The following is a 15,287-nucleotide window of genomic DNA, read 5'->3' as shown; positions in this document are numbered from 1 at the left end:
CATAAAATGTCAGCAATGGACAACAACCAGCAAAACTCAGTCTCTTATAAAATATAATCAAGAAGAGAATATATTTTAAGAAAAACAACTTAACCCTGGTTTTCACTATTGTCTGAATTCCTAACTTTATGGAGGCTTCCTGCACAGCAGGCACTATACAATACAAACCATGGCATCTATTCACACAGTATTCTTCAGCTTCAAAGCCCTTTATGACCAGGAAATCATGACACAAGCAAGCAGTTTCCTATTTTACAGGCAGGGAAACTGAGGCATACAAGAAGGCAAAACCAGAGACAATCCCATTATATTTGACAGCCAAACAAGCACACTGCCTCTGGAAAACATGATTCATTTTGCTGCCTTGCATTAGAGCTAGTAACATAATTCTGTACCACATTCTGTATTAGCTGCATTTTAGACTGAAACCTAATCCCTTCAAGCACTCATTACCTGTGTTGAAGGTTTTTATATTTGCATAACACAGCTAAGTAATGGTCTTAGATTGTATAACAAATTTTCTTAGCTCTCATTTTTAAGGAGGCATTGAAAGTCGCTCTTTACGTCTTTTCAAACCTAAACAGTTTCTATGAATTTACATCCTGAACTAAAAAGTCATCTTAGAAGCTAGTTTCAGTTAACTGAAAAACTAGCAGCATAGAAATATTAGAATTAATAGATTAGCTATCACACTTCAAGTACAGGTGACAGAAATGACAAATAACTGTTTTCACCCACAGTTTAAACTACTACTAAGTCTTCCCTAATAAATACACAACCCCTCCATACAAAGAGTTTTAAATTTAAGTCTTGCATCTTACCTAGTAGGAACAATGATGCTGCACCTTTCCAGATGGCTACAAAGAAATCAGTGGCTAAAACATATTTTTGCTGACTTGATGCAACTTTCTAAACAACAGAAGACAGCCTGCACAACAGCACATTTTCCCGTTCTGATAAGCAGCAGTCAGAGCTGGTGCACAGTTACAGCTCTCCATTCAGTGCAAAGTGTACCACAACAATAGAGTAATTCAGTGATTCTTCTGCATGAAGTTCCCCAGAACCTGAAAACAGTCCTTCAGCAGGCAACATCCTCACTTATTGTGCCTAAAGATTAAGGTAAGCAAAAGATTAAGGTAAGCAAAAGATTATAATAGACTTACTAGAAGACAGGCACACAGGATGACTGCTATCCTTGATCCTTTTCATATTCCACTGCTCAATAAAGGTTCAACAGAAATGCAGAGTAAAGTTTAGTATTTGCCTCCAGCCACACCCAAACGCATGGAGCTCAGCTCTTGCCATCTCACCCTCCGCACACACTACTCAGCTTATTTTGCACTGGCTTTGGGCCATAAATATGAGAAAGGAAGTTATGATGCAAGGTAGGTGGAGTACAGTAGGAAGCACCATGGAATTGTTCAGATTATTCCCAGTCTGTATAAAGCACAGCCCTTTTCCCTTTCAATTGTATCACAGCAGAAAACAAGACTGAGCCTTTACTCTCAATAGCATGGTAGTTTCTACTTGTACAGATTATTTTAAGGATAAGTTTGTCATGCATTTGTACTTTATCTTTAGTAAAAATGTCAATTTTTTCCAGAACTTAAAATACAATGTACATCTACATGCATGTTGAGGAGGGGATGGGGAAAATGAGCTGAAAGCAGCAAAGAGGAAGATTCCCCCCTCCTTTTTTTTCCTCCATCTTATCCTTACTGTAGAGAGAACAGAATGAAAGCCATCTGCTTATAGTATATGCTAGTTCATCTGGGCAAAGGCTACAGCACAACTGCCACTTTACATCTCACTATCAGGCATCTGAATCATCATCATGATGGGAATCTGAAGAGCTGCAAGGGAAGCAGCCTGAGTTCTAGCCAAGTATTGTGACTGTCTGAAATTAATGGATGGAGGTTTGCTCTCATTCTACTTCATGGACTGCAACCTCAACAACAGAACTCAGCACTGCAGTTCAGATTTAATAACAAGGAATATGCAATTACAATCTTCCTGCCAAATCTTGTAGAAGATCATTATCCTAGATTAGCAATTTTGATTTTGTGAAGTCTATCAGGCATAGCTCAGGACCGGCAAACACAGAATTCCTGACCTACGTTCCCCCTTCTTTCAGCAGAGCATTATGCACACAGTCTTTAAGAGAGCTTTCCAAACAAAGACTTTTACTTTGAACCCAAGCTACGTTTTCCAACTTGACATTTTTCTTCAGGCATTTTCATACACAAGAAAGCAGAAGTCCTCCCACAAGCCAGACACCAGAAAGGTCTATGCAAATAAAGCTCACTATTTTGGATGAGCACTCAGCACAGGAGCAACATAACTCCCCACTCCTTGGCTGAGCTACCACATATCACACAAGGCAAGAAAATCTCAAACAAAGGTGGTTTTTAAAGCCACCTATACTTTTGCACTGCAAGTATCTATTGCAACATCAGCATTTAGTAGGAAAAAAAAAGATCTTAAAGTTTGTAGTGGGTTGACCCTGGCTGGATGCCAGTGATCCACCAAAGCCTATCACTCCCCTCTGCAACTGGATGGGGGAGACAAAATACAATGAAGGATTCATATGTTGAGATAAAAAGCCAGAGATCACTCCCCAAATAATGTCACAGGCAAAACGGACTCAAATTAGAGATATTAATTGGATTTACGACTAAAAAAACCACAGCAGGATGATGAGAAGTACAGTAAGACCCTTCCCCCACAGTGGTGCAGGGAGATGGGAATGGGGATTGTCGTCAGCTCATCACATGTTGTTCCTGCTGCTGCTCAGGGAGAGGAGTCCTTCCCCTGTTCCAGCGTGGGCCCCTCCCACAGGATACAGATCTCCATGAACTTCTCCAGTATGAGTCCACCCCAGGGGCAACAGTTCTCCACAAACTGCTGCACTGTAGGTCATCCTTCCGCAGGGTGCAGTGCTTCACGCACAGCCTGCTCCAGCATGGGTCCCCACAGGGATACAGCTCCTCCCTAGGAAGCCTGCATGGGCTCCTCTCTCCACAGGTCTGCAGGTACCTTCCAGGAGCCTGTTCCAGCATGGGCCTCCCACGGGTTCAGAGCCCCAGCCTCTCAGGCACCCCCTGCTCCAGTGTGGGTCTCCTCCAGGGACTGCAGGTGGATCTCTGCATCCCCACGGACCTCCAAGAGCTGCAGGGGCACAGTTGCCTCCCCACAGTCTTCATCACAGGCTGCCTGAGAACCTCACTTCCACTGCCTGGAGCACCTCCTTTCCCTCCTTCTGCACTGACCTTGGTGTTTGCAGCACTGTTCCTCTCACATATTCTCACTCTGCTCTTCTCCAGCCATAATTACATCTGCACAGTACCTTTTTCTTTTCTTCTTCCTAAACATGTTATCCCAGAGGTGCTGCCACCATTTCTGACTGGTCCAGCCTTGGCCAGCAGCGGGTCCATCTTGGAGTCAGCTGGAATTGGCTCTGCTGGATGTGGAGGAAGCTTCTGGCAGTTTCTTACAGAAGCTACCTGTATAGCACCCTCCCCCTGCCCAAAACCTGGCCAAACAAACCCAATACAAGAATAAAAACCAAACAAACCAGCCTGTAAGATATATAAAATACATTGCTTTCAGTAACGTGTAGGAAACCACCGCCTTTTACTGAGCACCCACATTTGCCAACACATCATCTATAGCTCGTTCTGCTCAGACCTGAATCCACACTTGGATTTGCATCAATGTAGTTAAACAACTGCAGAAATTCAGAGTAAACAAACCCTGAATATATTCTTCATATTATACCACACAGCAGCATGTTCACAGATCCCTTACCACTGCCATCTGTGTAGCTCCTCTCCTACAACATATTCCCTTCCACCCCAAAATACTCTTTCCCTTTCTCCCCAGATCCTTCCTTGTGGCCCCTGCAGACTGCTTTTGCACTATTGGACACTTTACCATAAACTCCTGCAAGCTGACTGTCAGAAAAGCAAGCCTACACATGGTGTTTGGGCTTGTACTGTTGGTGTCCTACTTGCAGCTTGCTCCTCCTCCACCTGGAGCCAGCAAAGTAGAACTGGATGTTGGGAGGCTTGCCCCTTCAGGCAGACTCTGCCTCATCTTCTGCATTCAGCACCAAGTTATAAACATTTCATACACAAGGAGAACAAAATTAATGTAATTTTCAGGCAGATAAAAAAATTATACCATGTAATTCTTACAAGAGATACCTACTACGGGAAAGAGGAACAGTCCAACTCATACAACGTAATCACAGGGGGTTCCAGTTGCTCCTCCCATTCTTCAGTGTCACGACACAGGCTGTTCCTAATGAGCCTAAAGCCAAGGCAACATCCGAGCATAACGAGTGGGGTTATGAACTCAAGCTTAAGCCTGAATCATCTCAGTTTTCTGTACTTGCGTCAAACCCAGAGGAAGTCCTTGTACAAGAAAAAAAAAGTAGTAATAACTACATAAAGGAAAATAAAAAAGAAAGTAAGCTGCTCTTGCTGCTCTAGAGCTTTGCATCCCTCCCACTGGGAACATGGTTCTCTCAGCCTCATACACGGCCAGAGGCCAAACAAGGGCCACATTAAGTGTTCCCTGCTGGGACTTGAGAGAATTACACATCTCAAGATAGTCCCTTAAAATGCAGGTACTTTCTCACAATGAAAAGAAAACCCAGACTTTTTCCTGGTAATAGAAAAAGATTTTGTACAACACAAGACTCATTCTGGAGAAAAGCAAAAATAGATGTGCATCAGGGATGAAAGCGTATTTAACACCACCTAACACCGAAACAACACAGGCTATCACAGTATCTGGCACCTGTCCCACCCACACCACACCTCCCACTGCCTAAGACACCAATTCTTTCTGGGTTTAAAAACACTCCTTTTCTGCTTTTCCAGCCAATGCGTAATAATCTCACCAATAAAAAGACGATCGACTTTCACACCAGGAAGCAACTCTACCTCAGCCCACCAGAATACGCAAGGCAAAGCCACATTTATCATACAGCAAGTGCCTACATCAAGCACATTTATGACTTAAATTCTATTTACTGATACCAGGAGGCTGGGCTGGTGGGAGCACCCATGAGGGAGGCAGGGTATGGAAGCAGAAGAGAGGACTTTCTTTTTTTGAGTCAATGTATCTAAAACAGTTGTGGTATAACAGCAACACAAAACAAATCATGTAGCAAGTCATTAAAAAATGAAGCACAGAACACTCATTTACTCCAAACCCAGCAACTTCACAGAGCTCTGTGCCAAGCACTTTTGAAAATACATTGTATTAGTCACTCCTCTAGGAAAACAGCTGTCAAAACCTGTGTCCTACCTCCATAAAACAGATCAATGTCCAAACCAAAACATTCATGACACACACAGGTAGGTCAGAGGACACACCATTTCTGGCATCTGAAACAATGACATGTTTAACCACACAGGTTAATTCCAGTGTGGGAAAAGTCATAGGACACACTGGGCTGTTGTGTGAGGCAGGCTGACCAGTCTGGTACCCTAAAAGACATTACTACAATGGGAGATTCAGAGGCACATTAGCACACCACAGGCTGGGTTGACATCTCCTTTGTGCTGCAATTCCAGAACGTGCTATTCAGCCATCTACCTTCAGGACAAGCAAAAACCAAACCAAACCAACCCAAACTGGGAATTTCAGACCACACAGCACAACAGCACGCCTGTTTACTGCTTTCAAAGGTCCCTCTGCCTTCCTACTTATTTGCTGTTACAAGGTAGAGGCTTCCTTATTACACCATCTAAATACCACCAGAGTAAATTCTACGTTTTTGTTAGTCCAACTTAATCCTCGCAGTGCATGAGAATACACAAAGATGGTGGAGAAATTCCCCTGTATTACCAGCTCTCAAGGGAGTGTAGAAAGAGGATAAGGTATCATCTGACTGCTTCAACTCAGCCAACCTAAATGGTGAGTTGAGGCACACCATGATCTTCCCAAATCCAGCTGTTATTTCTGATTGCACAGCCACATGGCAAATCACTTCCACCATGTAAGTCTTTTAGTTCCTTTTTGCCTTTAGTGCAGGCAGCATTTCCTATAAACCATCACTCAAATCCTTCCTGAATTCAAGGGGAAGTGACAGAAGACACGTGGCTTTGGGTGTGGATAGAAACCCAAGGAACAAGACCATCCATTTGAGCAGCATCCTACTATTAAATTAATTAGGTGTAGTGTCACACCACACCTTTGCAGAAGGGCAGCTCTTCCCAATTCACCACCAGCTCTGGGTGGGTACACACTCCTGTTGCATGGAATGACCTTCATCTGTCACATCCAGGTGACTGCCAGGACACAGCACTGCAGGCAATCAACACAGCCACCAGCCATGCCAAAGACTGCCAGCATGAAATGCCTGGGCTTGGTGATCACACCTATTTGACAACAGCTGATATTATTATTCAAAGCCACAAAGGAGGGGTTTTGTCCTACCACTTTTGGGCTGCAAACACACAGGAAGTCATTAGTAACTAAAGCAGCACCCACTCAGTTGGCACAGAGGACACATTGAGCATTTGCAACAAAACAGATGGATCTCTTTTGTTACTTTGCAGGTTAAAAGGGATCAATGGGGCTAGTCCAACACTCGAAGTGATGGATGGCCAGATGTTCTTAGCTGACCACACCGTATTAATGGAATGTGTAAAACTACAGCAGAACTGGGAAGGAGAAATCCTGCCCCTTCAGTCAGCCCATTAGCCCAAGCACCCAGCTTGATCCAACCTTTGCTCCTGTGATGTGGAGCTCTACACACTTTAACTTGTATCACAAACATTCAGGCATTCTACCAGACGCTGCAGAAGGCTGGCAGATTGTAGAGCTGATCACTGTCTGACAGGTTTTTTTTAAGTGCTGCTCACTCCCCACTGCTCGTTCCAGGCAATACCAGGCTCTCTGCAGACACACCAGCTGAGAAGTGAGAGGAGAACAGTTGAGCAGGGCAAGGCAGCAGAGCTTGCTGAGTGACTTTTGGCTTTACAAGTTGTCACCAAAGTCATGACAGTGAACAACAGTGTTGTACAGAATGGTGGTTGCTTAGGTGATGTCACACCTATTTTAAATGAATTAAACAGAGCAGAGTTTAAACAAATAACATGCGTATTATGCCAGGTTCCTTTTGCTTCAAGAGCTTCAGAAGTTGTCCCTTTTAGCTTGGTACTACTTGGCTGCTCATTCAGCTTCCCTGGAGGTAGAAAACTACTTCTCTTAGCCAACGCTGCTAAATACTATTTGCAAGAGAAGTACCCTAAATAACAATGGTTTTTGTGCAACACTGGTAAATCACTCTGCAGAAGGGCCTCGTGGGCAAGACCTACAGGCAACAGCAGAGGCACAACAGTGCAGAGGCAAGAAGCACAGAGTGCTGTTTCCATGGCTTCCCTGCACTAACCCTTCCTTGTGGTAGAAGGTGTTCTCAAAAGGCTGGAAGATGCAGCGTGGCTGTCGCTGATAAAGAGGCGCCATGGCAGCATGACAGGACAGCAACGCTCGTCAGGAACCTGGCTTGGACATGACCCATGGCAGAGTCCCTTTGCCACCTTTGGTACTTCACAGGAGAGCTTCCTCACATTCTCCAGGCACGTCTGGTTCACTTTGCCTGGTCCCTTGCACTCTGCCTTTCACGACTCAGTGACAGCTTGCTCCCTCCCTCTGTGACAGCCAGAAATCAGTCATTGCCTGCTACATCAGCTTCTCCTGAACACTTGATTTTGTTGGGAGACACAGCTGTATTACAGCTGAGACCAGAGAAGCTCTAATAGGTTTTAGGAACACAATCCTTTAGATGGCAAGAAAGGGTTTCACTTGGCTGGAGAAGCCAAGCAGGAGCTAATAATAATCACTTCTCTGCATAGTTCAGATACTGATCTGAGTAAGATTCTGCATTCAATGCAGCAAATACATATGATGGAGAGCAGAGTAAAAACAGTCTTTGCACACTCTTAAAAAAGAGGAAAAAGTGCACTAGACAAAACACCACCCTCAGGCAACAGGGAAATTAGCAAGTTATAACTGCACAGGTGTGACAGAAACAGCTGAGTGAGAGACCCAGCTACAGGGAGTAAAAGCCCTCCTGTAGACTCACATGATTTGCCAGCCCAGCCAATTTGCACAACTTCAGTTTTGTCCAGCAGAACTAAGGAATAGGAAGGTGAGATCCCTGTGTCTTGCTGAAGAGGCTTGTGGCTACTGAAACTCAAGAAGGGGATAGTCACTTTGTACAAGGTCAAGCCTCCATACCTTGAGAAGGCAAGAAAGATGCTCTACAGCAGGGCTTATGTGTAGTCTTCCAGCTCCTTGCTCACATTTACAGGCTGCTGCTACACTGGAGTTACTGTGGTTTGGCACAGAACAGAGCTCAAATGGGGTAAAAATTACAGCATTAAAAAATAACCCACTGAAGAAGATTAAAAAAATGATTTTACTCTTTTAAATGACAGAAGGAAAATTAAGGTAAGAAAAATACCCAATTCCAGAGACTCTCCCTTAGCTTTCAATTCAAAGAAACAATGGGATTTAACACCCTAATGAAATAGAGGAAAACTAGTAATCTAAGATTAGATCTAAATTACTCCTTAAGCAGTTAGGTTTCACAAAATAGAAGTACCAAATGACAAGGAAAATCTCCTTACTTATTCAACAAAAAAAACCAAAACAAACCCCACATGCTGCTTCTTAGCCAAGATGCACCAAAACAGTGAAATAAGAATATTTATTTTATATACTTGTAAAGGATTTGTGGAGAAGCATCTCTTTTGGGGCCTATTCTCAAGCATGGAACACAATGAATTACCACCAAAGTTCTCTCCCCCTTTGTGATTAAACCTACAAATCATTTAAATACTGCTATTGGATATGACAGACCCGTATTCCAGCTGCACCACAATGTAGCAGTTGGTTTGACTCTACAGGTCCCCCACATCCGGGCTGAACTCTCTGCGTGATCTCCAACAAATGGCTTGACCTTCCTGCAGCTTCTGCTCACTTTATTCAGTGTTATGATCCATAGCAGTTTGCATTTTACAGATCAAATGTTTGATACGGAATAACTCAAAATAATAATGGCAGAACCTTTAAAGTCATCTCCCTGTCAATTGCGTGGGAATATGTCCATGTTTTTACATGTGCTTGGGTATTATAACCAGATACACTGCAGATAAAGTCTTTTAAGAATCAATTTTATTATCAAGAGAACCACATAGAATGAGTGATAGCTGCAGCAGAAGCTTGATTTTAAAGTGTCTAAGCTTTACTTTGCAGAAGGATGAAATAAAGATATGAACAGGATTTAAAAAAACCCAAACCCCCCCAACTAAAACACAAAGTCTTCCCCTAATCTTCTTTTTGAAACAAACCCCAGTAAAAGGTAGGGCACTGCACACAGCCATCTACCAAAGCTTTGTATCATATTAAGACCTGCGAGCATCACAGCAGCACAGGAGAAACCGGTACAGAAACTACATTACCAGCCCAGTAAAATAATTCTTGCTATTAATGCCACAGAAACAAAAACCAAAGAGTTCATCTTTAGACACCACTGGGTTCAACATCCATATAAACACCATCCCTATGGTGAAATCCCCAATGAGGACACAGGCATGACTAACTCTGAACAGCAGCAGCAAGATCCTGAATATTAATAATTAACTAAACGCAAACAGCAAAAGCAGAAGCCAAGTTTCTGCCCTTTAACAGTCAGTCACAGTTGCTGTTCTGTCCCAAACTCACTCACTGTTCCCTCTCCATGAACATTTATCCCAAACTACAGTAAGTTACCTAACACTGTTTTAAACAACACTTCAGATCTTTCATGTTCCACAGAAAAGTCTGAAACCTCTAAACCAGTTAAGCAGTAGTGACTAAGATAATTAAGTACACTTCACATGATGTCCAGGACTTCTGGTGACCTTTACTCACAAGTATCATCCGACTGTTTGGGAACTGAAGATCAAAAGGACTCTGCCTGACTAACAAGTGACTAAGCTGAGAGAAACCAGGCCTCGAGATAATAAAACTGAGAGCAAAGAGAAGTTTTATCTGCTCGTTACCTCCTGAATAGGAGCATCCTCCAGTTTCCAGAGCCCTGAGTAAGTTTTTACATTTCACAAGACCATGAAAGCGCACAGATTAAAAGGATCTGGGTGTTCCTTTGTTATCAGCAGGCACATGCACAATGAAGAAGTTCTCCTTCAGCTGTGCCACCAAGCTATAGGAATTAGCTTGAGCCAGTCTTCTCAGGGTTACCCGACCCCTTCTCCAGGGAGGCTGTATGGCAGCGAGGCACAGCGCCGCACGTAATTAAACAAGCTCCATAACACACACAGTGGGAGAGAAAAGAGAGTCCCCAAGGCAGGCTGCTAACAAGGACAGAGGCTAGACAAACAGAGCACTTTCAAGACTGTTTCTTCATCAGTAATTCGAAAGGAATGTTAGGAACACTGCCATCCCGCTAGTTTATTCTGTGGAAATAACCTTTATACCTGCCTCTTTTAAAGTCCAACTGACTTGCACGTAAATTAATCCCACAAAGCAGATCTGCTCACCAAAAAAGCAGACATCCCATCTGACAACACTAGGAAGGAGAAAACAAAACAAAATTCCATTAATTATCCATCCATCCCAAACTTCATGACTGCATATTAGCCCTCGAAGCTGTAAATTCAAGAGCCCCATGAGGCACTCAGACCCTGAACTGTTCAATAGATTAGAAGAGGCATAATTAGCTATTCCCATGGTCTCCACAGCTTGATCTGTTATGAATTCGTAGTATTGCCCTTCCCCCATTTCTGATATAAGCCACGCAAAGAAACAAAGATATTTAACATACTGCTGTGTAACATAACACACACTGCAGGTAGAGTGCTCTGGTATTAAAAAAGACATATGAGACATTAAATGCATTTAAAACTATTCCTGGAACAATTATTCACTGGACAGAAAAAAAGTAAAAAAAGATCTTGTTAAAACAACATGAAGCGAAGGGAGGGGAAAAAGAAAAAGCACTCTGGGAACCTCAAGGCAGTGTTTTCTATTGTGCATAACGACAGGTCAGAGTCTGTAAGAGAAGTGCAAGAGGTTTGAGAAGTTTAGAGATCAGAAAGCACAGCAAAACAATCACCTAAGCTTTATTTAGCATTTTAGATGGAATACTTAAACACTGAGTACCACATTAAAGTGCTTGAATGTAATATTAAAACTTTTAAATTATTAACCTTAAGTGGATATTCAGTTAAAAGAACACTTAATAAACTAAATCCTCCAATCAGATGAAGATAAGCAGTATATTGTTTGAAGAGCTCATAGTCTGAAACCCCATTCATGCACTGAAATCCACAAAAAGGGACAAGGAAAACTCTGTTAATGACTGATAAACCTGATCAGAGCTTAAAAAATTAAAAGACCACAGGAAACAAGGCTGAGATCCTACAGTTCACTTACTGCTCTCATAAACTCTGCTGGGGGTCAGTTTGTTTATAAACTTACAGCTGCTCATCTTACAAAGTGCAAGAGATTCATTTCTGCTAAAAGTTCTTCAGTTGAACAAGAAAAGTGTTTCCTAAGAAAATTCCCAAAGACAGGCTACTACTAGACTATTTCAGTGAATCAGAATCTGTATGGCAGCTCCAATCACTGCCTAATGGAACAAGCAAAACAGCTTTTAATGTAGGCGGTTTTTTTAAGATAAAAAGTACACATATCCACAAACTAGTGAGCATTCTGCAATGAAAATATGTACTTTAAGTGCTTACTGGATGTGGCAACTCCAAGAGCTCACCTGGGACAAGATGTTAGACTTTAGAAGGAAAGCACTACACCTTGTGGTATCAAAGTTGCAGGGCTACTTGAAAGCTTAACTTGATTAGAAAAGAACACATGGTTATTAAGAACTTCAGTGTCAGACATTTCAGTAATTTCTGATGATAGAAAGCAAAACTTATTAAGGAATTAAAGTGCTCTCCAGTTTGCCAAGTTACTCCCTAACAATAAAGCTGTGTGTCTGGATCCATCCTGATTTCAGGAGATCCCCAGTAACCACTGCACATAATTCAAATTGAAAAATTAATCCTTATCGAGATCAAGGGGGTTTGATCTAAAAAGTTTCTGAGTATTAAAGGGGAGCTCAATCTACCACATCCCACTCTCTGACAGGAAAAAACCCCAAACATTTATCCAGCATGCATAATGATCCTAATTATTTCTCAATACATGCTCCTTTTAGGGTAATAATGTGAAATAAAAGGAGAGATACCAATTATGCTGTGGAAAAATATGCTATTTTAGAAAGTGTTTCCAGCTCCTTTTCACTGCTTAACATTACCAGTCACACTCCCACAAGCCTTCACAGATGAAAGGTGAGACAACCTCACACAGCTTGCCAGCATTAACCCTGTTATTACCTTCATCAGTACAGCTACACACAAATTACTTCTTAGTACACCCTCGTGCAGACTCTCAATCACATTGCCCTGACATATGGTTACAGCAGCAGTTTAGCTCCTATCTGTCATTACCACAAGGAAAACATTCCCATTTCAGGGTAGTCTCCCAAGAGCACAAGTAGTTATGCTGCTACAGCAATTTCCCAGCTTTTTCCCTGGCAGCTGCTCAGAGGTGAATTCCTGGCTGGGCTCACGTTGCTTGTATTTCCCACCTGGGGAACAAACTGTTGTTTAAACCTTTGCCCACGCTCTCTCTTCTGGAGCACAGGAGATAGACCTGAAGCTGAGAGTTAAAAATTATATACAGATGGGGAAAAGAAAGAGACATCTTAAACTTTAAGAAACAAAACATTTTGCAGAGAGTTTAGGGCCAGCCTACTACTTCTCATTAAAACAACGCAGAAAAAGATATTGAAGTCTATGAACACTTCATTACTGAATAAATAAAAGAGTCCTCACATCCTGCTCCCTCTTTCTCAAACCCTCCTTCTCTGCCCACCTCAAACCTCTAATTTTTTTCTGGAAAGAGAAATAAGATTTTTTTTTTTATTATTAACTAAAAGACAATAAGGAAATCTGGAGAAAAGCTTTTTACGCTGAATTAAAAGTTTTAATACTCATAATATTTACATTTTTATTACCTTAAGCCACCTTCAACCCTCACGAATCTTTCATTATTTGCAGCAAACACAATGTGAAAAGGCTGTATTCATCCCTTTATTTACATGTTAAAAACAAGAATCACTAATGAGTTGAGTCATCAGCCAAAGAGAAGTCTGAGCCACCGGGGCAATGCATACTCTGGAACTTGTCACCTGCAAATGCTGATGGGATAAGACTGCGCCTGTTTGTTTTCTCCTTTATTTGAACTCAGTGACAAGGAACTCACCAGCAACAGCATCTCCTGGAGATTTCACTGATACATGAGGGCGCTTACCTAGATCAGTTTTGACACGGATTGAATTAACACCTTATTATATTTACTGCTTGTTTTTCTAAGTTTTTATAGGCAGACAACACCACTATTGCATAACACATTGGCTATTTAATCTATTTGGACTCATATTCTTTCTGTTCCTCCCTCATTAGCTACAGCAATCATCACCCAGCCTTCTCCAGTGTTCTCCGAGATCAAATTATCGCTCATTATTTCCTCCTAATTGCAGCGGAAGAACCTCACACCTATAGCAAAATGAGCTTCCCTAATACATCCACATCCTTCCAGTATGGATTCCCAGTTTCACCTTTCAGTACAGTTCCTTTTTTGCTTGCTTCAGTCAGTTCCTCGAAGAGTTAAACTGGAAATAATCTTTAATACAAGAGTGCTGTTGTGAGAACCACCTATGCGTGCAAAGCTACTCGGTAAGACAGGCCACATCGCCCGGGGGAGGATGGCAGAGAGACACTTTAAAGCACCTTCGACTCGGACTAAATAGGTATTAAGCCTGTCGGGATTTTCTGTACATACTCCAGTCTCTCAGAACAACAGAATATGGACTTCACGGGGCATCCCTGCTGGTAAACCCAGGTATTTAGTGGCAGGTGTACTTTCAAAGGAAAGTATTTTACGTCACCACTTCCACAAATACTGTGCTGGAAAACTAAGGAAAAGCTGCTGGGCTTTGCTTTCATCCAACCTGAGCTGACAAAAACGGTGTAATTTTTAAATTCATGTTAAAACTCCTTAGAGGAGGTGGTGCTCCGCGTGCCTTTTGAAAGTGTTAGAACAGAGACACCTCCAAGAGCCGGGCAGGTTTAGCACACACCGCCGCCAGCAGCTCCCGAAACTCTCCCGTCCGAGGTCGGGAATACCTGCCCCGAGAGCTCCTAAGCACTCTGAACCGTAAACAACATGGACACCATCTTCCTCTGGGAGCCCGGGCGCTCCAAAACAAAGCCACCCCCATCCCCCAGAAGCAGCACGGCTCAAACCAACTTGAAGAACTTAGCACCATTAAAAAAAAAAAAAAAAAAAAAAAAAAAAAAAAAAAAAAAAAAAAAAAAAACCTAAGCAGAAGAAAGCAGGATCTAGACGAAGTGCCCGTTTAGCCCGCGGGAGCGGGGCGAGCAGCCCTGGCGGGGAAGCCTTATCCCCCGGGAGAGAAGGAAAAGCCCCGGGCGATGCGGGCCCCCCTCCACCCCGCGCTGCTGCCGGGGCCCCGCGGCCCCCCCGGCCCTGGCTCGGCTCCAGCGGGCCCGTCTAACAAGTTGATTCCGGCGTGAAAGAGGAAGAAAAGGAAAACCTGAGAGGGGGAGGGGAAGCCCCTGCGCGGCCGCGGAGACCAGGCTGAGTGGGGGAAGGCGGGCAGGGAATGCCGGAGGGAAGGAGGGTCGCCTCCCGCCCCCCTCCACGTCCGCAGGATCTATTTTCCCTCCCGCTGCCCCGCTCCAACTTTCCGGTCGCCGCCGCCCGGGACTCACCGGCATCATCTTGGAGCCGAACCGCATGGGGACGGTCAGTGCCGGCCCCACCGCCCGGAGCGGGGAGCGGCGGCCCGGGGGGCGGAGGGGCTGCGCTGCCGCCGGGACGACCTGTTGCGGGAGGCGCTCGGCTCGGCCTCACCGCCCGCCCTCCGCTTTGTTCCCACCAGCAACCACTCTCCCACCACCTCCACCTCCACCCCCGGCTCCGCTCCGAAACTAACCCCGGCCCGGCGAGGAGGAGCCGCCGCGCCCCGCCCGCCGCCCACCCCCGGGAGGGGCCGGCCCGCCTCCTGCCCCCGCCGCGAGTGCCGGCCCAGAGCTCCACGAGGGCGGTCGGACCTCCCGGGGCTCGGCACTCAGCTGGGGCTGTGAAAATAGGAGATCCGTGGGAGTCCCCTCGGGTCACCT

The 15,287-nt window shown here is 44.0% G+C and overlaps 1 protein-coding gene across 3 annotated transcripts in view; it reads right to left on the bottom strand.

Moving 5' to 3' along the window:
* TP53BP2 (tumor protein p53 binding protein 2) overlaps positions 1 to 15,078 on the bottom strand; it is a 52,513-nt gene extending 37,435 nt beyond the window's left edge. Inside the window, exon 1 of one of the 3 annotated variants that reach the window (XM_048296411.1) lies at positions 14,877 to 15,078. In XM_048296411.1, the coding sequence (XP_048152368.1) occupies positions 14,877 to 14,903 (27 nt within the window). In that variant the 5' untranslated portion in view covers positions 14,904 to 15,078. Of the gene's footprint in view, positions 1 to 821; positions 1,080 to 1,163; positions 1,302 to 14,876 lie in introns of those variants that run through there. The other 2 variants (XM_048296413.1, XM_048296412.1) reach the window with 2 other exon arrangements.
* Positions 15,079 to 15,287: the final 209 nt, after the last annotated feature.

The sequence above is a fragment of the Corvus hawaiiensis genome, chromosome 3 (assembly GCF_020740725.1).
Source record: "Corvus hawaiiensis isolate bCorHaw1 chromosome 3, bCorHaw1.pri.cur, whole genome shotgun sequence".
NCBI classification, from domain to species: Eukaryota; Metazoa; Chordata; class Aves; order Passeriformes; family Corvidae; genus Corvus; species Corvus hawaiiensis.
Note: the sequence above shows the minus strand (reverse complement) of the source record. Positions and strands in the feature narration are given on the sequence as shown.